This window comes from Thrips palmi, unplaced genomic scaffold (genome assembly GCF_012932325.1).
Source record: "Thrips palmi isolate BJ-2018 unplaced genomic scaffold, TpBJ-2018v1 HiC_scaffold_10, whole genome shotgun sequence".
Taxonomy (NCBI): Eukaryota; Metazoa; Arthropoda; class Insecta; order Thysanoptera; family Thripidae; genus Thrips; species Thrips palmi.
In genome coordinates this window covers 1625681-1651316 of record NW_023144621.1, presented here as the reverse complement: position 1 = coordinate 1651316, position 25636 = coordinate 1625681, and the positions used below count along the sequence as shown (strand labels likewise).

The following is a 25636-nucleotide window of genomic DNA, read 5'->3' as shown; positions in this document are numbered from 1 at the left end:
TGGTATATAGAAAAAGTTGGGTTTCGGCCTCTAAACACAAGAATTCTCAATTTTACTGAAACCTGTGCGCGCGAATCGGCTGAGACGCCCCGTGAAGGTAGGCAGCCAATCCGGCGAGCAGTCTTTCCGTCTCTCTTGGGATGTCTAGCTGTACCCGTACTGTCCCTCGCCCTACCCCGCCCCCCTCCCGCAACCTGCCCTGATGGAATTGATCAAAATAGGTGTCAATCCACTCAGGATGACCCCCTGAGTGGCTCTGCAATTTTTTTTAGCAACTCCAAACCGTTCAGATTCTATAGCGATTTGAAACTTTTGTCAACTTTGAATGTCGCATTCCTTGGCTACTTGTCATTTGTAATGAGAAAGGGACCAGCCAGGTTTCATTGGCTTACCTACAAACTATTGTATCCATATAAGCAATAAAATTAGGAAAAAGATGAAAAACTTGGAAATATTTTTTAAAAAATGATTAAAACTTCACAAAAATAGAGCTTGCTAAAATAGGTGGTCCTTCCATATTGGTGATACTTGTTTCAGAGCTCACCTACCCTTAGTCGAACAAGCCCACAAAATTTCAGGTCTGGCCCAGCTTTTTAGCAATTGATCGGTCCACATTTTTTACTTTAAGACCTAATAATGGTATTGTAATTTGAACTGAGATGGTTGGAGTGACCGTTCAGGTTTTACAGCGATTTGAAACTTTTGTCAACTTTGAATGTCACATTCCGTGGCCATTTGACATGTGTAGTCAGAAAGGGTCCAGCCAGGTTTCATTGGCTTCCCTGTAGACTTTTGTATTCATATAAGTAACAAAATTTGGAAAACGATGAAAAACTTGGAATTACTAAGAAAAAACTGATGAAAACTTCACAAAAATAGAGCTTGCAAATAAAGGCAGTCCTTTGATTTTGACAATACTTGGTTCAGAACTCATCTCCTTAGTCGAACAAGGCCACAAAATTTCAACTCTCTCCCAGCTTTCTAACAATTGATCGGTCCACATTTTATACCTTAAGACCTCATTTTGGTATCATAACTTGAACGGCATGAGCCAAGAGTGTTCGTATTAAATCTAAGAATCACTTTTGAGCTGGAATCTTTGTGTTAAAATCTTGATAAGGTTTTAAAATGAAGCAAGGAGAATACTTAGTCTAGAAACGTTACTTCCATATGGCAGAAATGGTCTGCGTAGATATATTTTTCTCACTATCTCCAAGATATCAATGTAGAGGCTCAACAATTGAATATATGACTCAGGACAAGAAATGCCTTATTTTAATGAATGTTTGGGGATCATCCCTGAGCTCAAAAGATTTAAACCTAACACAAGTCCTTTTGGCTCATGCCGTTCAAGTTACGATACCAGAATAGGGTCGTAAGGTAAAAAATGTGAACCGATCAATTGCTATAAAGCTGGGCCAGACCTGAAATTTTGTGGGCTTGTTCGACTAAGGGTAGGTGAGCTCTGAAACAAGTATCACCAATATGGAAGGATTACCTATTTTAGAAAGCTCTATTTTTGTGAAGTTTTTATCATTTTTTAAAAAATATTTCCAAGTTTTTCATCTTTTTTCTAATTTTATTGCTTATATGGATACAATAGTTTGTAGGTAAGCCAATGAAACCTGGCTGGTCCCTTTCTCATTACAAATGACAAGTAGCCAAGGAATGCGACATTCAAAGTTGACAAAAGTTTCAAATCGCTATAGAATCTGAACGGTTTGGAGTTGCTAAAAAAAAATTGCAGAGCCACTCAGGGGGTCATCCTGAGTGGATTGACACCTATTTTGATCAATTCCATCAGGGCAGGTTGCGGGAGGGGGGCGGGGTAGGGCGAGGGACAGTACGGGTACAGCTAGACATCCCAAGAGAGACGGAAAGACTGCTCGCCGGATTGGCTGCCTACCTTCACGGGGCGTCTCAGCCGATTCGCGCGCACAGGTTCAGTAAAATTGAGAATTCTTGTGTTTAGAGGCCGAAACCCAACTTTTTCTATATACCAATCGAAAGCTTATGAAATTTCGAGTAAGTGAGTACACATTTGACAAGTTAAAATGCTGCCGTTTACTTATTTTCTTAATTGGAAAAACTTGTATTGCAAATTTTGAGTTTTAGCGGCATTTTTGCGAAGTTTGGCATCCACTTACCCGATCGGGCTCATATTGATACCGTTGGATTCGTCTTACAATTCCCTTTCGAATGGTATAAGCGGCATGCGTGTAGCTCATCACCCTGAGCTATGAAGCTCAAAAATGTGTATTTTGCTTAGCTAAAATTTGAGTGCAGAGTTGTTTATTGCGGCCTACAGCTCCTAAGGGAGGGCCACACCCACTATTTTTGAATACAGATATATAAAGCCCACAAACTGAACTACAATTTAGCTCGGTCGGAAGTGCAGATTTGGATTTTCTACTAGGGTACGCAGGCTCGTGAAATATGGCTTCATTTTCATGTTTTTCGCAATTTACTCCACTGGTAATCACGCTAGACCAAATCTGAGGGCAGATTCGGATTCCTCATCGCATTTTACGTTAGAATAGTTTTACCGCATGAAAATCGGACAAAAAATAGCCTTGTTGAGCCATTTTGAAGAAATAACAAGATTTTTAAGAGTAAAAAATTAAAATGCCGATTCTGACGAAACCACTTGAGATATCGACCTAAAAATTTGTGGGCATGTTCCTGACCACTAGGGCTACCTTCGTGCCAAATTTGGTCGAAATCGTCAAAGGTCACCCAGATCCGTGTAAATCTTATATGGGACGTTCCACCACCAAGTACTCACTGTGTCGGATACGTTGTTGTCCAGTCGGGGGCCGAGACACATCTGCCTGTCGCGCTCGCGCGGCCCTTCAAGCTGGCCGGCGGCGCGACTTCTGATGCAGCGCGTCGCTGGTTCGACTTTCCGGCCCGCGCCTTTCAAATTTCGGCGCTTCCCCGACAAGAGTTCAGAAACGTATTGAAACTTGAATGGTCGCACACATGGCCAAATTATGGCGCGACATCAAAAATTTGGCGTGACAGGAAATTCGAGCCGAAAACTGGCATCGGCATGACAAGTGCGTCACGCCGTCATCTGGCGTCAATACCATGTGGATTGGTGCGTACAATGTGTTTTATGCTCTGCAAACGCCCCACACTTTAAAATGTATGCCTCCATGCACACTGTTTTAAAGTGTGTGCCTGCATGCACACTGTTTTGAACGGTGTGCCTGGAGGCACAAAGTTTCGAACTGTGTGTCGAGGACCCATGCAGTATCGGTCAGGCACGCTGTTCTAAAGTGTGCGCCTGGCAAGCACACTGTTTAAAACAGTGTGCCTGCAGGCATTCATTTTAAAGCGTGTTACATGCACACACTTGAGTGTGCAGAGTGGGTCTGCATAGGATGTTACTCCTCAACCCCCCCAACCCAGCACATCCAGTCAAGATATGTCCCAATATTAGTTTCTTTTTGGTAATATTTCATTTTCTTATCATAAAATCTGGTAAGGTAAAAAATCAATTGTGGGTCACGAATCAAATTTATCGGCTATTATTTTTACGAGTCACGAAAAATCCTTGAATAAGCAAATCAATTTTAAATTCGATATGGGTCTTCCCTCAACTTTCCTTTATGCCACCTGAAACAGCGCGGATGTCTGCACTCTTAAAACCTTACGATCTATTTTGAGCATACGTATAACAAACTAAAATACTTTGTTATACGAAGAAATAGTTCGTAAATTACGAAGTATTTTCTTTGTAAGCTTACGTATGCTCAAAATACTTTTTTATACAAACTACTTTTCTTTGAAAGGCCCAAAATAGTTTGTAAGGTTTCCTCAGTGTGAACAACGACTATATACAACGCGTATACAACGCGAGGGGGGAACGACTTCGGGAATCCGGCTGACAGATAATTCGTAATCCGGATAACCGAACGACCGAAACTTGCCTAATTTCGGCATTCAAAACAGCTTGCCAAATATGTGGTAAGCAAACTTAGCACTGGCTTTGCAGTGTTTCATGAGATTTGTGCTTCTGGATTAAGGGGAGGTTCTGGTGAAAATGCTATTTTCTCCAAAATAGGTCCCACTGTGAAAATTTGTTTAAAATTTGATGTCTTATCAAGTATTTATTAAAAATTTTCATTGGGGAGGCACATTCTATGCCCTGAACCCAGTCGCAGAGCCTTTTTCTCCCATTTAGGCTATAACTTTAAAAATCTTCTTGCGCATACTATTTTGTCGTAAAAGGTTGGCTTAGACATTTTTCACTTCTTCGATTCATTTTCTGAAAATGCCGGCATGCACATCTCAAAATGTCACTTGCATTTTTATTCGCAAGCGTTCTAACCAAGCATTTCACCATAATTGATCAAAAATGTACAAAATAGACAAATTTTAGGGACTTTTCAGCTTTAAAAGCTAATAACTAATAATATAATGGAAGTTTTGAGCTCTGCATGCCGGAATCTTTTGAAAATGAGTCGAAGAAGTGAAAAATGTCAAGGTCAACCTTTTACGACAAAATAGTATGCGCAAGGAGATTTCTTAAGATACAGCCAAAATAGGCTCAAAAAGACTCTTCGACTGGGTTTACAGCGTGGCATGTGCCTTCAGAAGTCAAATTTTAGTCTCCTCAATGAAAATTTTTATATTCCGAACAAATTATGACTGTAGGATCCATTTGGAAAATGGCAAGATTTTCACCAGAACCTCCCCTTAAGGGGGTAGTACACTACGCAAGGTCAAAAAATACTGTGTTGGGCCAAAATTCCTGTGGACGCATGACATACAGGACATAAAAACTGATCATGGGATCTTTTCATACTGTGACTAACAATCAAAATCACAAATTTTGATAGGTGTCTTGAGCAGCTATTGCGAGTTCGTCGAATTTCGCTTAACCACTGCATAAAATACACAGGTCGTTGGTTTGCGCGATTTGGACCAAACGGTGGGACCTTAAGGGTCCAAATTTGGTGTGGACCATCTAAATACATGTCATTCTGGTGTGAACTAGAGAAAAATTTTTGGAATAATTATTAGTACCTCAAACAACACGGCAAAATGACAAATTCTGAAAACAGCATTTTTCTAGCCCATTTTCTTCCAAAAAACTTCAGTTCAAATATAGTAAAACAAAATTGATCGCAATTATCCTAGTTCACACCAGAATGACGGGTCTCAAGATTGTCTGTGCGAAATCTCGTCCAAATCGGATGAAAATTGCGGTTCGGACCAAATGAAAGTTTAATAAGGTCCCATAGTCAGTTTTGACGTTCCTCACCTCCTCTACCCGCAAATAATTTTCCTAAAAACACAATTTTTTAAACCTTGCGAAGTGTACTACCCCCTTAATGGTGAGAAAAACTGCACAGCTACACTGCAAAAAATCAGTGTCTGATACGGAGCATGCCACGGCGTTCCGTATTCCCCCTGAAATGGTGATACGGACATCTGCCGTACCACTCCTCCCATAAGAGCCTGTGCTTTATAAAGCGTGGTACGGAAATTTAACGGAAAATGTACCGCTAATTTTAGACCGGAGGTTGCCGTTTCGGTTTTCCGTTTGTGGAAAAGTCGAAAATGCTCCACGGACAGTGAAGAACGGACGCTCCGTAACGCAAAGTTCTCTGACGAAACGTATGAAACGGTCACTCCGTAGGGATACGGACTGGCCGTTACACGTAATCCGTTACAGAAATTTGAGTTGCGGAGCGTCCGTTCCTCACTGTCCGTAGAGCATTTTGGACTTTTTCACAAACGGAAAACCGAAACGGCAACCTCCGGTCTAAAATTAGCGGTACATTTTCCGTTAAATTTCCGTACCACGCTTTATAAAGCACAGGCTCTTATGGGAGGAGTGGTACGGCAGATGTCCGTATCACCATTTCAGGGGGTATACGGAACGCCGTGGCATGCTCCGTATCAGACACTAATATTTTGCAGTGTAGTGAATGATCAGGGATGCATCATGCCAACTGTTTCTGCCAGGGAACGCCGCCCTCCTGCTCAAGACATTGTAGAAGAAATTCGGGACTTTTACCAGCTACATGATTTTAGTAGCAGGCCTCATGCCACGTATGAAAGATTATGTCAGTGTGAAAAAGGATGAAGTCCGATATCATGAGCAGAAAAGGCTTGTACTATTGTGCACTTTGAAGGAGCTATGCCTTATGTTCAAGGGAAGTAGCCACACGCTAAATGTCTTATGTACTTTAATGTCCATAGCTATGGCCGTTTTTGTACATACAGAACTTATGCACAAATTTGTACATAAATTAGGAACAATATTTCCATATTGTGCTTAAGTATGTAAAACATTGTACCTAATTTATTTTAATTATTTAATTTCCACAACTTTGGCGGAATCTCCAGTAAAATTCCTGAAATCTTGCAGTCTTGTGTACGCCGGAAGTGAGTGGCGGCCCTCTCGGCGGCGGGGTTACCTTGCATATATTTATCTTTTTCTTTCACCTGATCAATCTTATGTACAAGCAGGACTTTCGGAGTGCTTTCTTTAAACCTTACGAAGTATCTTGAGCATACATATAACAAACTAATATACTTTGTTAAACGAAAAATAGTTGGTAAATGATCCAGGAAGCGGAAGAAGGGAATAACTTGACTTATCCCCAAATTGAGTTTGTATTTTAATATTGTGCCTTAGAATGGTTTCCATCACTACACCAAATTATTTGACTGAATTCCAAGCAGTTTAGGAGAAAATCCACATGGAAAAAGGGTATAACTCAACTTAACCCCTTTTACGGTCTAAATTTCATTGGAAAATGGAGATAACTCAACGGAAGTCCACATGAGTCCGTTTGACAAATTGGCAAAAGGATATAACTCAACTTGTATTTTTATGAATCTTGTGTAAAAAGAATCAACTCAACTTAGCCCCCCATTAATTTTAAATTTCAATTTGGAAAAAAGAGCTAAGTCCAAAAAATACACCAGAGTAACATACACTTTATGCAGACTATTGTTCCACTTGACTTGTCTCCAAATTCCTCTTTGTTTAGGAAATATAAGGTGAGCTGACTCTGTTTTCCATTTCAACGGAAAGCGATAAGTCGCAGAAATCCTCTACGGAGTGACCTTACACTTTTTATTTTTTTTTCAAAATTTTACTAATGCTTTTTGAAATTATTAACATCTGCAACATTCATTTGTTTTGTTTTAGTTTTCCCTCCTAACAGTTTTTGGTTTCTCCTGGAAAATGGCCAAAATTGAGTTATCCCCTTCTTCCGCTTCCTGGATCAAATTATGGAGTATTTTCTATGTAAGCTTATGTATGCTCAAAATACTTTTCTTCGTAAGGCCCAAAATAGTTTGTAAGGTTTTCTCAGTGCATGTCCGGAAATATCAGCTTCTAACCCTCTGTTCTAATCGTCTTTTATAGGTTCGTCGCGAAAGTGACGTTAGTGGAATTCTTAACCAGCCGCTGTGGTCAAATATGGACGTTGAACGCCGTCAAGATTTGATTGCACAGTCTCACGATGAAATGGCATTTTGGGTAAGTTTTCTTCCGAGGCGACCATATTCAATGGGACATTTTAGCAAAATGTGTAGATAGGCTCTTCGGGCAGAGCTTGAAAGGTGGAACGTGAACAGTAACCTTAAAGGGCCTTCCTTAAGCTTTGGACGGGTCGTTATCACATTCAATCGTTCAATTATGCTTTCCTTAAATTTTTAATTGGAACTGAACAACTGAACACATCAACGAGTAACCGACTTGGTGATCATCACTTCACTGAGATTCCAAACGCTTAGAATATAGCACGTTTGGTGCAGTTAACTGAGATATCGCACCATACGTGCAATGCTTCAGCCATATTGCACCTTACGTGCAATGCGTCCCGAAAATGCCCTATGCATAGGAATGAGAAGACGTTGCACTTCATGTGCATCTGCAATGCTTTGCATTGCACCAATAGCGTTTGGATTCTCTGTTTCCTCCGATCTATGTTCATCTTCACTATTGACACTGCTAGAAATGTCTATGACGCAGATGTAGCCAGGATCCCGATGACTTAATTTAGGTACGCACTTGAGCATAATACGAAGGTGGTTTTTCTTCGTATAACGACGGATTTTCATGGTATGTTTCAATGTAAAAGCCGAAAAGATTCGTATGGAAAAGAAATATTGCTTCGTATTATGCTTGCTCCAAATTCACTGTGACATACGAATAACATAGGTCAAATTTCGTTGTAAGACATTTAGCGTGTTGTGTGTTAGTAAGTGCAGACAGGTTGGTAATGTAGTTTTAAGTGGAGTAGCAATGTCTTTTTTGGAGGAAGGTTTGAAAATTTTATAGTTCCAGAAGATGTCATTTCTTTTAGTTCATTGTTCTAAAATTTAACTCTGTTTTCGCTTAAAATCATGTCAACGATATCAAGGCTTAAAATTACCGTAAGCCGGGGCAATATGAGACAATTTCGGGGTAATATGAGACGCATGATTTTTATCGTTAGAATTATTATGCTCGTGGCATTTGACGACTCATCCATCCCTGTCAAACTTCACAGCGAAAAATGGTATCATCTAGAGTAATTAATTGTTTACAGCAGTGGCCTGTAGTACAAGGAGGTGCCAGTGTCAAGTTACGCCACTCAACTTCCGTCAAATTCAATGAAATTTGGTGTCTCAAGTTACCCCGCACAGTTACCATTTTCTATAAAAGTCAGTATAACCCGATGAATGATGGGTTTCCCTCAAAACCAATGCCGCATTTAGAATGTTGAAATAATAGGGTTGAAAGATACAACAATCATTTGGGTCTCAGCAAGACGTGTTTCGAGTACCAAGGGAGACTTGTAACAATTCTCTAAAATTGTTAAATTTACTAAAATTGAAAAATCGTTATAGATCTGACCAGCTTGGTCCTAACCCACCGTTCACACGCTTAATCGTCTTTCCAAACAAGTGTGAAAAAAAGTGCTAGGGCAGTTTTGACCCCCGAATGTGCCGAGCCAGATGGCAGCTCCAAAAAGGTGGAAAAGCAGAAGTGTCTCAAGTTACCCTTGCTGTCTTAAGTTACCCCGGTTTACGGTAGCCTACGAAGAACTTCTTCGCAGCCGTCGAAGGATTTTTTAGCAGATGATACCTTTACTTAAAAACATACCTAAAACTACAACTACAAGACACATAAAGGTGTCAGCTAGCTTTTACTCGAGAGTCCAAAAACCTAACAATATAATGGGGGCTGGCTGCCGGGGCGGGATGGTGCGCCTGGCTGGCTGTCTGTGCCTGCGGCGCAGCCCGCGCGGAATTCGACAATGGCACCCCCTCCTCGCGCGCGACGGCCTGCGCGCAACATTGACAATCCCTCCCCGCTACAGCGGGGATGCATATTTTGTATATGCATGAACTGATACTATCTTTACCAATGAGCCCATACTACCCCGTAGAAGAAAACAAAACAAGTATCATCTGCTTTCATTAACGTTCGTTGAATGAGATTTTTTTCTTAGCATTACAAACAAAATCGTGCGTATAACGAACGAGCAGTTTTTTGGTAGGAATTTATCTGTGTTCACTTTGCAGAGCATTAAGGCAAAAGGCAAAATGTGTGGCTAATGCAGGAAACGAATGTTGCGTATTCCCACAATCCGGAGCACGCAAATTTTAGGGTCGTACACCTCTTGCTCGAATTTGTTCGTCAATGCCACTGTCAGAAAACTCCGTAAAAATACGGAAATTTAACGGAGACTTCCTTTTTTTTAACGGAGATCTCCGTTCTTTTGAATTATGGATTTTCTCCGTAAAAATATGGAAGTTATGTATATAAATGAAATAGAAGCCTTACTTATCAAAAAGAACAGACTAATTCACGTTATCGATGGGTTGGGTGACCAACTGATTAGGTGTTCCAAGAGTACGCCTTCCCTAAAGCGACCTCGCCTTTGGGTTTGCGTCCATTTATCCGATCCTAATGGCATGTGGTCAAGTGGGATCTTCAAACAGTTTTGGAGAATATCACTTTCGTCTAAAAGGACACAGTTTGCATTAACATCGAAGGTGGAAGGAGGGAAGTAAACCGTTAAAATGCGTTTATTTCTGCAAAAATGCGGTTCTTCTCAGTAAAAATACGGAAAATTTCCGTAAAAATATGGAAAATCTCCGTAAAATTATGGAAAATCTCCGTAAAAATATGGAAAATTTACGGAGCCTCCATTCCCAAAATAAGAGTAACTTTCTCCGTAAATTTACGGACTTTTTTTCTGACAGTGTGTGACCCGAGATAATTATGTCTTTTCTAAAATTGTGATATGTTTTGTTGTGTCTACAGACTTTACCAGACGACTTTCTACTAGCTGTGCTTGGTCACCTGCCCACGAGAGAACTCTTCACGGCCCGCTTGGTGTGTCGCCGTTTCCGAGATCTCTGCCTGCACCGGCAGTTGTGGAAAACCCGCAGTTTGGCGAATGATTTGTTTGGCTCGGTCAGTGTTGACTTCGGCTTGAGGCGAGCTGTGCTCAGTCTTGCCCCGTGCCTCCGACGACTGAGTCTTTCTCCCGGCCATTGTATCAGGCTGGCTCCTTTTGTTCCTTCGGTTTCTCAGCTTAACATTGATTTGGCATTCTATGGAGAGGGACAGGAAATAACATGTGACAATGCACAGGACTTCATCAACTTAGTTCAGAGACTTTCATCTCTTGGTGGCTTGACGGAGTTGGGCTTCTGTCTTGCGCTTGAAAATCCCAATTCGCTATTAGTGCAAGCTCTTCTGAAGACAATCTACACCATCAGTGGTCTTCAGAGTCTATTCATCGGTGGTGAAATCCCACTTGCAGCGGACATATCTGTCGACGTGAAAGTCGAGCCTTCTTTGAAAAAAATAAATTATAGGTCGTTGGGCGATGACGCCTGTGAGAGGGTACCTTTCATCGGGTCGCTGCTGAAGGCCCACGCGTCCACTCTGGAGGAAGTGATTGTTGAGCTGCATGATGTTCCCCTGTCTCCACTGCAAGGGAGCAAAAAGCTGCGGTCCTTGACCATCTTCCCACATGAAGAACTGCCATTGCTCGTGGATTGCCCCAACCTCTCCACCATTGAGATCGTGTATTCAGACAGGTGGGTCTATCCTGCAGGAACGATCGAGTTCTTCCGACGGGCCGTCAGTCTCCGGTCAGTGACCTTTACTTGCCCGGTAAGGGATTCTTTGGCCCCACTTGTGGCGCTGGCTGGGTCCAAGGCAGCTAAGCGAGTTTGGATGCTTGATATCTTCGCTACTTCGCCTGATGTCATCACACTGCTGGGGATCAGCCTCTACAAGTTCCCTTCCCTGCGGAGACTCACCTTCCAAGGCAAAGTGACAGACGACTTCCTTCGCGCAGTGGACCCCGCAGCGACGCCCAACCTCACTTCGCTGGCGCTCGACGTGTGCCACGACGGGTCGCCGTGCGCGCACTCCTGGCTGCACGGGCCCGCCATCCAGGACCTCTTCGCCAGGAACCCGCGCCTGGGACTGCACATTGAAAATTGGTATGGGAAGTATGGTCGTGACTGTTCCTGCAGGTGGTGCTCTTGGGGCTGCCACAGTAAGCTCGTTGAACCCAAGGGAGGGTTCTCTGCAGATTACATATGAATTGCTGTTGGATGATGAACACCAGCGTTCCATGTGACATGCCTGTTAGATGCGAAACTACTGCTTTCTGGTGCTTATTTAGCCAAGAAATTTACTTTTTCTTATTTGTCCATAAGAAAGTGGATTAAAATTTGCTTATTAGTTTTTACAGACTAAGTTTTTTTTGTTTCTTTACAAAGCAGCATTGCAACTATTTATTTGTAATTTGTTTACTCTTGTTGTGAAACGCTTCGAGATAGCTGTACCCTCGCCATTAAGGATCGTTGGAAGGACGCAATCTAATTATTATGTAAATAGACTGGTGTCAGTTACTTCGCTGTTTATTTTTCTACCATAAGGTAAAAAATCAATTGTGGGTCACATTTTTGAAAATTCCAAATTAAGGCCTTTAATTTTGACCTGGTGACAAAAGTGCACGTGCGGCCTTTAACTATGGTCCTTGGACTGAGTTTTGCAGCATAGTTGCCCCGTCTATCATCCTTATTTACTAAGCTGTGGCTGTTTTAAAAATAGTCTGTTTTGGCCCACAATTGATTTTTGGAACCAGTTGTGGGTCAGCATTGTAGAAAGCTCAAATTTGGATATGGTTTGCTTAAATGCGGAAGGAATTCACCTTTGAATTTATTTTTTGGAATCGTAAAAACTGCAGGATCTGTAGCACAATGAATCAATTGTGGGTCATATCAATTGTGGGCCATTTCGTCTTTTTGCTTGTAAATTGACCACTTTTGTAAGATATTTTCTTATTTTCATTAATAAAAGGTCCCTGGTTCTCAATAAACCAAGCAGGCACGTTTTTCACTCAAAGAGGAAAAATACATAAACAGGCTTATTTCACTGTGAGACAGATGTGAGTTAAACGTCCTGGATTAGAGACGAGACTTTTATAGTGCATACTCTAGGGCCGCCTGTGTGGTAGACAATCCAACACCACCCCCTTTCATCCTGAGGTATTGCTACAGTTTATAATCTGTTTCAGTCAGAATATTTAGTCTGTAGGGATTGATTTGACTCTTTTTTAACAGGGCTGGACTGGCCTCGGGTGCCTAGCCTGAAGTTAGAGACTTTCCCCCTTCCGGGCGCTATGTAAGCCCCGCAACCCCCCCCCCCTTTTCCCCCCCCAACAAAAAAAAGCCTTATGGCGGACTGGAAGAAGTGCTAGCGCTGTCATTCGGGGCTGTACCCCAAAGCTTAACAACCTTCGTATCGTAGTACTAAATGTGACAGAGCAAAAAAATGGAGTTTACTGTGATACATCACCCCTTCAGAAGCGCAGAAAACAAAAAATATAAGAAAAACTACCGTAAAATTCGTCTAAAATTATGGGTCGGACATGGTAGCGAACGCTACTTTGCTATCACCCGCGCACCATAGCATCGAATGATTGTGGGTGTACTATGGTAAATTTATGTTCCCTGACCTATTATGAAACCCAAATCAGCAAGGGCGTCCCGTTTTAAACCCCGTAAAAGCTTCACAGTGGCAATTTGAAAAACACACGATTTTTCGCCTCGTTGGATGGGCGCTTTTTTCACGACTTTTTGAAAGGGGCCCTTTCCCTTTTAAGCCTGATAGGAGCTGTCACGTCGTCGCTCGGACAAAAACGCTATTTGGGAAGACAAAGAAAGGGTTGGGGGAAGGTCTACCGCGAATTCAAAAAGATTCAATATCCGTCGGGTCTGCGGTGACCCGTCGAAAAAAAAGACCCACAATTGGGTTCGTGACCCACAATTGATTTTTTACCTTCATGCAGTGAAGGTTTTTTTTGCTAGTTTTTTCCCCCTGTTTGAATTGAACAAAAAAGGTTTTTGTTTTAGAAAGTGATGGGAGTGTACTTCCTGTCAGTTTCTTAAAAAATAAATTGAAGGTAAAGATAGTCTCACCAGATTTTCATTCCCACTATATATAAATCCCACACCGAGTCCGCACCTAGCACTGCTTTCCACCCGCGTCGTACTGCCTTCATCTCCAACATTGAGGGGTGAATAAATAGCCTATTCATGTGTACAGTTTGGCTCGTACTATAGTATATACTCACACGTATTTAGATTTTGGCCTCATTTGTCGTCTAAAACGCTAATCAAAATTGCTTTCGGATAATTTGGCCTTGTTTGTCGTCTAAAACGCTAATAAAAGCCGAAAATTGCGTATGTGTGTGAAATCGGGGGGTTTTTGAAATGTCACACCCGTACGTCTGCCTCAAAACGCTCACCCCTCGTCCAACATACAATCTTTGCGGAAAATGTAACGTTTGCGACTCACACAGTTGTAATCCTAAAAAAAAAAAAAATCCGAAAATACGGGCTTCAGGAGGCTTTTGCTTCCTCAAACTCTGAAGTGCATCTATTCGCCGCTCCAAATGAATGCACCGCCAAGATCTGCAATCTTAAACACAATGAAAGAGAACACCCTTTTGTGGTGGTTTAAAAACAAAACATATTAAAGTGAACGAAAATATTTTTTATTGCACCAGTTCGTTAAACATAAAACAATATAAAAATAGCACGTACAAAGGGGAAACCCAGCAAAATTATTTTTTTTGCAGTCTCTCATGCTAGGAATTAATTATTAGGAAAAAACGATGCCGATTTAACAAGCAGAAAATGAATTGCATCGAAGAACTAACACACTAGGCTCAGGATGTACGTGCTCTACAAATCGAAGAGTGTACATGGTATGCTCTAACTGGAGCATGCCTGCAGGCACGCTCTAGCTAGCGCATGCCTGCCAAGCATGCACTTACTAGCGCATACATGCCATGTACACGCTTCCTGATGCAGACAACTCCCTACCCTTTAATGCCTGGATGCATGCTTCAGTTAGCGTGTACATGGCATGTATGCACTAGTTAGTGCATGCCTGGCAGGCATGCGCTAGCTAGAGCGTGCTTGCAGGCATGCTCCAGTGAGAGCATACCATGTACACTCTTCGATTTGTTGAAGAAAGTAAACAAAGAACACGAAAAAACCTCAACACGGTGCAATTCCTGCATGTAAATATCAGAACGGATAGCTTGGCACGAACAATTACATATCAACAAAGCTTTTCAAAAAAAAAAAAAGGAGAAAGGCAACGTGTTCGGGTGAACAGGCACCTGAAAGCAGGTGGCCGCGGACTCGAGCAGCCATTTCATTTCAAAACGATTTAGCAGAGAACCCTTGCTTTGGCTCATCGAGATTACTGTGGCAGCCCCAGGAGCACCACCTGCAGGAACAGCCAGGGAGGTTCCCCTCCCAGTCGTGGATGAAGAGTCCCAGGCGCGGGTTCCTGGCGAAGAGGTCCTGGATGGCGGGCCCGTGCAGCCAGGAGTGCGCGCACGGCGACCCGTCGTGGCGCTCTTCGACCGTCAGCCAAGCGAGGTTGGGCGTCACTGCGGGGTCCACTGCGCGCAGGAAGTCGTCTGTCACTTTGCCTTGGAAGGTGAGTCTCCGCAGGGAAGGGAATTTGTGGAGGCTGATCCCCAGCAGAGTGATGACGTCAGGCGAAGTAGCCCAGACATCGAGAACCTCAACCCCTCGTGCCGCCTTGGAACCAGCCAGCGCCAGGAGTGGGGCCGTGGCATCATTCTCCGGACAAGAAAACGTCACTGACCGGAGACTGACGGCCCGTCGGAAGAACTCGATCGTTCCTGCAGGGTAGTCCCAGCTGTCCGCATACACGATCTCAATGGTGGAGAGGTTGGGGCAATCCACGAGCAGTGGCAGTTCTTCATGTGGGAAGATGGTCAAGGACCGCAGCTTTTTGCTCCCTTGCAGTGGAGACAGGGGAACATCAACCAGCTCAACAATCACTTCCTCCAGAGTAGACGCGTGGGCCTTCAGCAGCGACCCGATGAAGGGGACCTTCTCATAAGTGTCAACGCCCCACGATCTGTAGTTGATTTTTTTCAATGAAGGTTTGACTTCCAAACCGACAGGTATGTCAGCTGTAAGTTGACTTTCACCGCTGATGAAAAGGGTCTGGAGACCGTCGATGGTGTAGATTGCCTTCAGGAGAGCTTCCACTAATGGCGATGAGGCTCCACCAAGCGCAAGAGAGAGGCCCAGCTCCGTCAAGCCACCCAGAGAAGAAAGTCCCTGCACAATGGCGATGAAGCCCTGTACATTGTCGCGCGTTACTGCGTCTCCCTCTCCACCGAACACTGAGTTGATGTCGAGCGCAGAGACCGAGCACGAGATGCCGGGCACCACAGGGGCCAGCCTAGTACACTGCTCGGGGGAGAGAGTCAGTTGGTGAAGGCACGGGGCGAGACACAGCACAGCTCGCAGCAAGCCAAAACGGGCCGTGCCAAAATCATCGGTGTGCAGACTCCGGGTTTTCCACAACTGCCGGTGCAGGCAGAGGTCCCGGAAACGGCGACACACCACGCGGGCAGTGAAGAGTTCCCTCGTGGGCAGGTGACCCAGCACAGCCAGTAGAGCGTCGTCTGGTAAAGTCTGTTGGGACGAAGGAACATTACGAAACATTACAATAGACATGGCGGTAGGATTGACGAAGAAACGGCCGTGTAGACTATGTGGACCGGCAGTGAAAGGACAAGGAATCATAGCGCTTCTAAGCATTTGCGGACGTTCGTCCTACTTCTCAAAGTCAGCGTCTGCGCTGAGACGGTTTTAGTTCTTCTTCTTGTCTTTGACTCCCAGTCTGATGGAGTCTTTGAAATAGCCTTATCAAGCAAGAGCTCATCTTAAAGACCAAAATGAACAGCAACTTTGGCTAATAATCCGCCGCATCTCCGGGAAATTCCGAAGAAACCTATGACGACCGATATTGGTCCAGAAGAGAACATTCATGAATTAGGTAAGACCCATTTTGGCCCGTCTTGCGGTATTTAATTAACACATGTGTAAATAAACGACTAGCTCTTTGATTTAACTGTATTTTCGCGTTAAATATGTCAAATCTAACACTGAAGTTGATCGTGACAAGCGGGTGCCTGGGGCGCTCTACAAACTGAAGTGTGTACTTAGTATGCATCTACAGATGCATACTTGCAAGTACACACCTACAGATGCATACCTAGCTGAGTACACATCTACACTGTTAAAAAATGGTTGTACAGAAACAATCAGATGAGTGAAAATTTAGTCGTTCTAAAACATAGAATTTCATCATGAACCAAAGCGAAACAAATGCCATTGAGTCTAGAAAGCGACATTTTGTCGTTGAAGAAGAAAATTCTTGTTATCACTCTTTACGATACAATTTGAGTGGAAACAACTTCTTTTGCAATTATTTACTCAACTAAAGCATAAAATGAATAATCATCTATTTTGTTCTTCTAAGTCATATGGAAATTACTATTGTTAAAAAACCATGCAAAATAAATTTAGCGACAATTTAGCGACAAAAGTACACTATGAATATTGTCGCTGACATTACAAAATTTGTTTTGGACTTTCACTACTTGTCGTTGATGTATTATTGTTGGTGCGTAATTATCAGTTAGTCGTTGTGAAATTATCCCTTAGTTCCATCACGACAATGGTTTAACAAGCTATTCGTCCCACAACAAATCTTGCAGCTAAAAAAGTTAGCGATAAATGTGTCGCTAAGTTACGACAAAATTTTTATCAGTGTACAGATGCATACTTGGCTGAGTACACATCTACAGATGCATACTTGACAGGTATGCATCTGTAGATGTGTACTTGATACTGGGCATTTATATGGTGACAAGTACACACCTACTAATGCATACTTGCCAAGTATGCACCTACAGATGCATACTTAACAGGTATGCATCTGTAGATGTGTACTCAGCTAGGTATGCATCTGCAGGTGTGTACTTATAAGTATGCATCTGTAGATGCATACTGAGTACACACCTCAGTTTGTAGAGCAGTCAGCAGTCATCCAATGTTCATAAACTTTGACACAAAAAATTTCCCCAGCATAGCCCTATGCTTTAGATTATCAGTGATTTTACAATAACTGAATTATCAATAACTGCCCCACCCTCCATTACAGTAGAAACGTAATCTCATGGAACCTGAGAATTTTAAAACGAAAGTTAGAAATGACAGTTTCGGTGTAGGCGCGTTCCGCGTCAAACCATCATGGTCCAAAACGTACTTGCTCAGATCCGGCCCCCCAAATTTTTTTTCTGGTAGTGTACCACCCAAAGACCACTCTCATAAATTTTTTTTAAAAAAAATTCAGAACTTTGGCCGCAGTAATTTTTTGAAACTTCCAAAAAAAAAATATATTTTTTTTTTTAGTTTTTTTTAAATTGTGTATCTAGGTGCTCAAATGGGTTGAAAACAGTAAAGGGCAACATAAAATAGTGGGAAAAAAAATTGGGACCCCCAGCCCTTACCAGAAACAAAGTTTACGATTTAAAAAAAACACGGTTTCTTAATTCCCAAAACACGCCGTCTCACTTTTGGACCATATTGGCATCAAAGGACCCCAATGGGGGACTCTAACTGTCACTAAAAAATTAGGGACGGCAATCCATAAACACCAGAGATATTGTCAAAAAACTCTAAAAGTTATCGAAGGTTATCGAAGCTTTTTCCCCCAAAATTGTCAAAATGGGACCTATATTGGTTCCGCTGAGGCACTGTGCATTGAAATACTATTCAATTGTCCGTCTTAACACCATGGAAGATGTGAGAGAGGTGAAGGTCAGCATTACAAGAGTTTTGGAATTATACGGCAATAAGTTTTTTTAATTATAATAACCAAATGCGACAAAATGCATTGTTTGGCAGTCGCCAACTGAAGCTCATTGATTGGTGGGGACTTCATCCGGGCCATCTTCACCTTGACCATGCAACTGCTGGAGACTTAAAGGAAGAAAATGAAGATGACCCCGGGTGAAGTCCCCAGCAATCAATGAGCTTCAGTTTGGCGACTGCCAAATAATGCATTTTGTCGCATTTGGTTATTATAATTAAAAAAACTTATTGCCGTATAATTCCAAAACTCTTGTAATGCTGACCTTCACCTCTCTCACATCTTCCATGGTGTTAAGACAGACAATTGAATAGTATTTCAATGCACAGTGCCTCAGCGGAACCAATATAGGTCCCATTTTGACAATTTTGAGGGAAAAAGCTTCGATAACCTTCGATAACTTTTAGAGTTTTTTTACAATATCTCTGGTGTTTATGGATTGCCGTCCCTAAATTTTTTTGTGACAGTTAGAGTACCCCATTGGGGTCCTTTGATGCCAATATGGTCCAAAAGTGAGACGGCGTATTTTTGGGGAAATTTAAGAAACCGTGTTTTTTTTTTTTCGTAAACTTTGTTTCTGGTAAGGGCTGGGGGTCCCAATTTTTTTTCCCCCTATTTTATGTTGCCCTTTACTGTTTTCAACCCATTTGAGCACCTAGATACACAATTTAAAAAAAAATGAAAAAAAAAATTTTTAAGTTTTTTTTGGAAGTTTCAAAAAATTACTGCGGCCAAAGTTCTGAATTTTTTTCAAAAAAATTTATGAGAGTGGTCTTTGGGTGGTACACTACCAGATAAAAAAATTTGGGGGGCCCGGGTCTGAGCAAGTACGTTTTTGGGCCATGATGGTTTGACGTGGAACCCCCCGTAAAATATACGCGGCGGATGAGCTCAGCCCTCAGCATAAAAACTGCCAATTCTGAATTCCACTGTTGTCGATCCTCCGGGCCAGAGCTCCTTTGAAGCACCCTACACAGTTAAAATATGGTTGTTGTGAAAAGTTAGTTGTTCCAAAACATAGAATTTCATCACGAACCAAAGCGAAACAAATGTCGTTGAATCTAGTAAGCGACAATTTGTTGTTGAAGAACAAAATTCTTGTTATCACCCACAACGATACAATTTGTGTGGAAACAACATCTATTGCAATTATCTGCTCAATTAAAGCATATAATGAATAATCATCCATTTTGTTCCTCTAAGTCATAGGGAAATTACTATTGTTAAAAAAGGAACCATGCAAAATAAACTTAGCGACAAAAGTACTCCATGACTACTTGTCGCAGACATTACAAAATCTTTTTCGACTAACAATACTCGTCGTTAACTAACAACATTTGTTGTTGGTCAACAACTTGTTTTTGAAGGTGGACTGTTGATGTGTTATTACAAGTCAGTTGTTGTGAAATTATCCTTTAGTTCCAGTACAACTATGGTTTAACAAGCTATTCCTTCCACAACAAATCTTGTCGCTAAAAATGTTAGCGATAAATGTGTGGCTACAACAAAATTTCTATCAGTGTAAACATGTTTATCGTAAATATTAACAACAAGCCAACTTTAAAGCCTTTCTGAGTCTCAACGAAAGGCCGTCATCGTCATTCCAAGGAGCGCAATTTCCACCACAGGGAGACCCAGCTGGTTGAGTTCCCTACATAAACATTTCTTTAAAAATTAGAAACGGTCAAAATGTTTGAACGCACAGAATAAAAGTGGGCAAAAGGCGAGGGGGAAACAGCTTCTCACATTCGTTGTACAAAAATTGACCACATTTCACATTCAGGGGGCAAAAACGCCTGTAAGTAGGCAACTTGTATGGCAAAAATTCCAGAAATCCTGCACATTCTTGCACATTCACACAATCATTGTACACAAAATTTTACAGTGGGTCACCTCTCGGCAAAAGGGAAGCGTGCGATCGAGATTTCAAGCGACTGACTCATTGACGATCGTTTTCTTTCAGATAGGTTTTAAGTAATCTTTTCGAGTGGAAGCGACCACACCGCTACCCGGGTATACTACTTACATCGTTCATGGTCGCATCGGACATGGTCACAGAACGGGGCGACGCTGACGAGCAGGGTGTGCGGCGCACGAAGTCTTGGCCGACGTCGAGATGTACAAGAAGTTGGGGAAGTTGACAGGCAGGGGCCAGCGACAGGTCCGCGGAGTCCTACAACGAGAAGCACAGAAGTTAGGCACACCGTAATGGATTGGCGATGCGATCACTCTTGAAGACTTTCAAAGAAAAGTAGTAGGGGAGGGTGGGCAGTTGCTGACTTGCTGACAAGGGGCACTTGCAAATTCTCATAGAAGATTCCGTCACGCCTCTGAGATATCCCGTTGCGTATAGTCAGTGCTCATCTAAATTGGATTGCAGAGAAGACTTAAGAGGTTTGAGAAAGACGTGCCATGTAATGATCATTATATCAAAGTTTCATAACCCCCCCAAAACGGCCTCATACCAAAATTTCATTTTAGACTTTATTGGCTGAGCGATAGCGAAGCCTGTTACTCCATTGGGGTGCGACAAAAGTACACTATGAATATTGTCGCTGACATTACAAAATTTGTTTTGGACTTTCACTACTTGTCGTTGATGTATTATTGTTGGTGCGTAATTATCAGTTAGTCGTTGTGAAATTATCCCTTAGTTCCATCACGACAATGGTTTAACAAGCTATTCGTCCCACAACAAATCTTGCAGCTAAAAAAGTTAGCGATAAATGTGTCGCTAAGTTACGACAAAATTTTTATCAGTGTACAGATGCATACTTGGCTGAGTACACATCTACAGATGCATACTTGACAGGTATGCATCTGTAGATGTGTACTTGATACTGGGCATTTATATGGTGACAAGTACACACCTACTAATGCATACTTGCCAAGTATGCACCTACAGATGCATACTTAACAGGTATGCATCTGTAGATGTGTACTCAGCTAGGTATGCATCTGCAGGTGTGTACTTATAAGTATGCATCTGTAGATGCATACTGAGTACACACCTCAGTTTGTAGAGCAGTCAGCAGTCATCCAATGTTCATAAACTTTGACACAAAAATTCCTCAGCATAGCCCTATGCTTTAGATTATCAGTGATTTTACAATAACTGAATTATCAATAACTGCCCCACCCTCCATTACAGTAGAAACGTAATCTCATGGAACCTGAGAATTTTAAAACGAAAGTTAGAAATGACAGTTTCGGTGTAGGCGCGTTCCGCGTCAAACCATCATGGTCCAAAACGTACTTGCTCAGATCCGGCCCCCAATTTTTTATCTGGTAGTGTACCACCCAAAGACCACTCTCATAAATTTTTTTGAAAAAAAAATTCAGAACTTTGGCCGCAGTAATTTTTTGAAACTTCCAAAAAAAAAATATAATTTTTTTTTTCAGTTTTTTTTAAATTGTGTATCTAGGTGCTCAAATGGGTTGAAAACAGTAAAGGGCAACATAAAATAGTGGGAAAAAAAATTGGGACCCCCAGCCCTTACCAGAAACAAAGTTTACGATTTAAAAAAAACACGGTTTCTTGAATTCCCAAAACACGCCGTCTCACTTTTGGACCATATTGGCATCAAAGGACCCCAATGGGGTACTCTAACTGTCACTAAAAAATTAGGGACGGCAATCCATAAACACCAGAGATATTGTCAAAAAACTCTAAAAGTTATCGAAGGTTATCGAAGCTTTTTCCCCCAAAATTGTCAAAATGGGACCTATATTGGTTCCGCTGAGGCACTGTGCATTGAAATACTATTCAATTGTCCGTCTTAACACCATGGAAGATGTGAGAGAGGTGAAGGTCAGCATTACAAGAGTTTTGGAATTATACGGCAATAAGTTTTTTTAATTATAATAACCAAATGCGACAAAATGCATTGTTTGGCAGTCGCCAACTGAAGCTCATTGATTGGTGGGGACTTCATCCGGGCCATCTTCACCTTGACCATGCAACTGCTGGAGACTTAAAGGAAGAAAATGAAGATGACCCGGATGAAGTCCCCAGCAATCAATGAGCTTCAGTTTGGCGACTGCCAAATAATGCATTTTGTCGCATTTGGTTATTATAATTAAAAAAACTTATTGCCGTATAATTCCAAAACTCTTGTAATGCTGACCTTCACCTCTCTCACATCTTCCATGGTGTTAAGACAGACAATTGAATAGTATTTCAATGCACAGTGCCTCAGCGGAACCAATATAGGTCCCATTTTGACAATTTTGAGGGAAAAAGCTTCGATAACCTTCGATAACTTTTAGAGTTTTTTGACAATATCTCTGGTGTTTATGGATTGCCGTCCCTAATTTTTTAGTGACAGTTAGAGTACCCCATTGGGGTCCTTTGATGCCAATATGGTCCAAAAGTGAGACGGCGTATTTTGGGAATTCAAGAAACCGTGTTTTTTTTTTATCGTAAACTTTGTTTCTGGTAAGGGCTGGGGGTCCCAATTTTTTTCCCACTATTTTATGTTGCCCTTTACTGTTTTCAACCCATTTGAGCACCTAGATACACAATTTAAAAAAAACTGAAAAAAAAATTTATAAGTTTTTTTTGGAAGTTTCAAAAAATTACTGCGGCCAAAGTTCTGAATTTTTTTCAAAAAGATTTATGAGAGTGGTCTTTGGGTGGTACACTACCAGATAAAAAATTGGGGGCCGGATCTGAGCAAGTACGTTTTGGACCATGATGGTTTGACGTGGAACGCCCCTGTAAAATATACGCGGCGGATGAGCTCAGCCCTCAGCATAAAAACTGCCAATTCTGAATTCCACTGTTGTCGATCCTCCGGGCCAGAGCTCCTTTGAAGCACCCTACACAGTTAAAATATGGTTGTTGTGAAAAGTTAGTTGTTCCAAAACATAGAATTTCATCACGAACCAAAGCGAAACAAATGTCGTTGAATCTAGTAAGCGACAATTTGTTGTTGAAGAACAAAATTCTTGTTATCACCCACAACGATACAATTTGTGTGGAAACAACATCTATTGCAATTATCTGCTCAATTAAAGCATATAATGAATAATCATCCATTTTGTTCCTCTAAGTCATAGGGAAATTACTATTGTTAAAAAAGGAACCATGCAAAATAAACTTAGCGACAAAAGTACTCCATGACTACTTGTCGCAGACATTACAAAATCTTTTTCGACTAACAATACTCGTCGTTAACTAACAACATTTGTTGTTGGTCAACAACTTGTTTTTGAAGGTGGACTGTTGATGTGTTATTACAAGTCAGTTGTTGTGAAATTATCCTTTAGTTCCAGTACAACTATGGTTTAACAAGCTATTCCTTCCACAACAAATCTTGTCGCTAAAAATGTTAGCGATAAATGTGTGGCTACAACAAAATTTCTATCAGTGTAAACATGTTTATCGTAAATATTAACAACAAGCCAACTTTAAAGCCTTTCTGAGTCTCAACGAAAGGCCGTCATCGTCATTCCAAGGAGCGCAATTTCCACCACAGGAGAGACCCAGCTGGTTGAGTTCCCTACATAAACATTTCTTTAAAAATTAGAAACGGTCAAAATGTTTGAACGCACAGAATAAAAGTGGGCAAAAGGCGAGGGGGAAACAGCTTCTCACATTCGTTGTACAAAAATTGACCACATTTCACATTCAGGGGGCAAAAACGCCTGTAAGTAGGCAACTTGTATGGCAAAAATTCCAGAAATCCTGCACATTCTTGCACATTCACACAATCATTGTACACAAAATTTTACAGTGGGTCACCTCTCGGCAAAAGGGTTAAGCGTGCGATCGAGATTTCAAGCGACTGACTCATTGACGATCGTTTTCTTTCAGATAGGTTTTAAGTAATCTTTTCGAGTGGAAGCGACCACACCGCTACCCGGGTATACTACTTACATCGTTCATGGTCGCATCGGACATGGTCACAGAACGGGGCGACGCTGACGAGCAGGGTGTGCGGCGCACGAAGTCTTGGCCGACGTCGAGATGTACAAGAAGTTGGGGAAGTTGACAGGCAGGGGCCAGCGACAGGTCCGCGGAGTCCTACAACGAGAAGCACAGAAGTTAGGCACACCGTAATGGATTGGCGATGCGATCACTCTTGAAGACTTTCAAAGAAAAGTAGTAGGGGAGGGTGGGCAGTTGCTGACTTGCTGACAAGGGGCACTTGCAAATTCTCATAGAAGATTCCGTCACGCCTCTGAGATATCCCGTTGCGTATAGTCAGTGCTCATCTAAATTGGATTGCAGAGAAGACTTAAGAGGTTTGAGAAAGACGTGCCATGTAATGATCATTATATCAAAGTTTCATAACCCCCCAAAGCGGCCTCATACCAAAATTTCATTTTAGACTTTATTGGCTGAGCGATAGCGAAGCCTGTTACTCCATTGGGGTTGAAAAGTTTTTTCTGTCTGTCTGTCTGTCTGTCTGTCTGTCCGTCTGTCTGTGTGTGTGTCCGCACTACTCCTCCTGAACGGCTCGGCCGATCTCGGTGAGATTTTGCACACTTCTTGGGTATGTCCTTGGCTCGGCACACGCGAAATTTCACTATCCTAACTCAACTGGTTCAGTTTTTATAGCCGAAAAACACCTAAAAAACGGCGAAAAATCGAGTTTTCTGCAGGCAGATCACTTCTGTCTTGAAGAAGGGGGGTCTAGGGGGCGGAGCCCCCCAGCTCCGACAAGTTAAAAAGTTACAAGGGATCTTGAATGAAGAGGGGTCTGGGGGCGGAGCCCCCCAGCATGCATCAAGTTAGAAGTAACCGACGATGGATAAGCCATTGCCTGCCGAAGGCAGGCTAGCGCCGCAGGCCAAGGTAGGTACGCCAGGCGCGGATTGGAGGAACAGGCAGCGAGACATCGCGAAGCCTGTTACGACAAGACGCGGTCTGGCGTAAACCTACCTTGTATATATAGAATATATTGTGCTATATATATAAGGTATATTAAGTGTTATTTCACCTTAAATTCGCGCTAGAACATTGCAGGAATATCAATTCTACTTTGCACTGTACTTGATCATGTTAAAAATGGTGCCTGAAGCACTGTTCACAAGACAATATTTCCGCCCCGAACATATAATTTGGTCAAATTGGAGCACTGAGAATGAAAGAGTCACCACCATTGCCCTTTCATTGGGTAACGCACGCACCGTTGCCCAAATTTGGGTGACGAGGCCGCGGTGACCAAATTTTGGGCAGTCATGAAATCGTCGCCCAAATTTGGGTAACGTCGTCGGTGACGCCGTAAGGTCCCCGATGACGCTCCTCCGGGGCCATCACGATGAACCAATGTGGCGTTGAAGCCTCCGGTCATCGTGGCCCCGGAAGGACGTCATCGGGAACCTCACGGCGTCGTCGGCGGACGGCGTTACCCAAATTTGGGC

General features: G+C 42.2%; 2 protein-coding genes across 3 annotated transcripts; one reads left to right on the top strand and one right to left on the bottom strand.

Moving 5' to 3' along the window:
• Positions 1 to 5979: 5979 nt before the first annotated feature.
• On the top strand, positions 5980 to 11915 carry LOC117654275. Of its 2 annotated transcripts, XM_034400761.1 has the most exons (4): positions 5980 to 6080; positions 7394 to 7507; positions 10286 to 10438; positions 10619 to 11915. In XM_034400761.1, the coding sequence occupies exons 1-4, from the start codon at positions 6039 to 6041 to the stop codon at positions 11582 to 11584; spliced, it is 1275 nt and encodes a 424-aa protein (XP_034256652.1). In that variant the 5' UTR covers positions 5980 to 6038; the 3' UTR covers positions 11585 to 11915. The 2 variants fall into 2 exon arrangements, with proteins under 2 accessions (XP_034256652.1, XP_034256651.1); XM_034400760.1 differs by having other exon boundaries at positions 5981 to 6080; positions 10286 to 11915.
• A 2608-nt stretch (positions 11916 to 14523) lies between these two features.
• Positions 14524 to 25174, bottom strand: LOC117654274. Its single transcript, XM_034400759.1, has 4 exons — positions 25155 to 25174; positions 24147 to 24293; positions 20292 to 20438; positions 14524 to 16020 (listed from the first exon to the last, which is right to left on the bottom strand). Exons 2-4 carry the CDS (start codon positions 24168 to 24170, stop codon positions 14719 to 14721), a joined length of 1473 nt encoding a protein of 490 aa, XP_034256650.1. The 5' UTR covers positions 24171 to 24293; positions 25155 to 25174; the 3' UTR covers positions 14524 to 14718.
• Positions 25175 to 25636: the final 462 nt, after the last annotated feature.

Excerpts from the sequence above, each read along its gene's own strand:
- LOC117654275 (XM_034400760.1), top strand. The coding sequence starts at position 6,039 with ATGATTTTAGTAGCAGGCCTCATGCCACGTATGAAAGATTAT. Across the intron at positions 6,081-7,393 it reads TGCCACGTATGAAAGATTAT|GTTCGTCGCGAAAGTGACGT; the intron begins GTCAGTGTGAAA and ends CGTCTTTTATAG. Across the intron at positions 7,508-10,285 it reads ACGATGAAATGGCATTTTGG|ACTTTACCAGACGACTTTCT; the intron begins GTAAGTTTTCTT and ends TTGTGTCTACAG.
- LOC117654274 (XM_034400759.1), bottom strand. The coding sequence starts at position 24,170 with ATGTCCGATGCGACCATGAACGAT. Across the intron at positions 20,439-24,146 it reads CCGATGCGACCATGAACGAT|GACTCCGCGGACCTGTCGCT; the intron begins GTAAGTAGTATA and ends TTCTCGTTGTAG. Across the intron at positions 16,021-20,291 it reads CCGATGCGACCATGAACGAT|ACTTTACCAGACGACGCTCT; the intron begins GTAAGTAGTATA and ends TCGTCCCAACAG.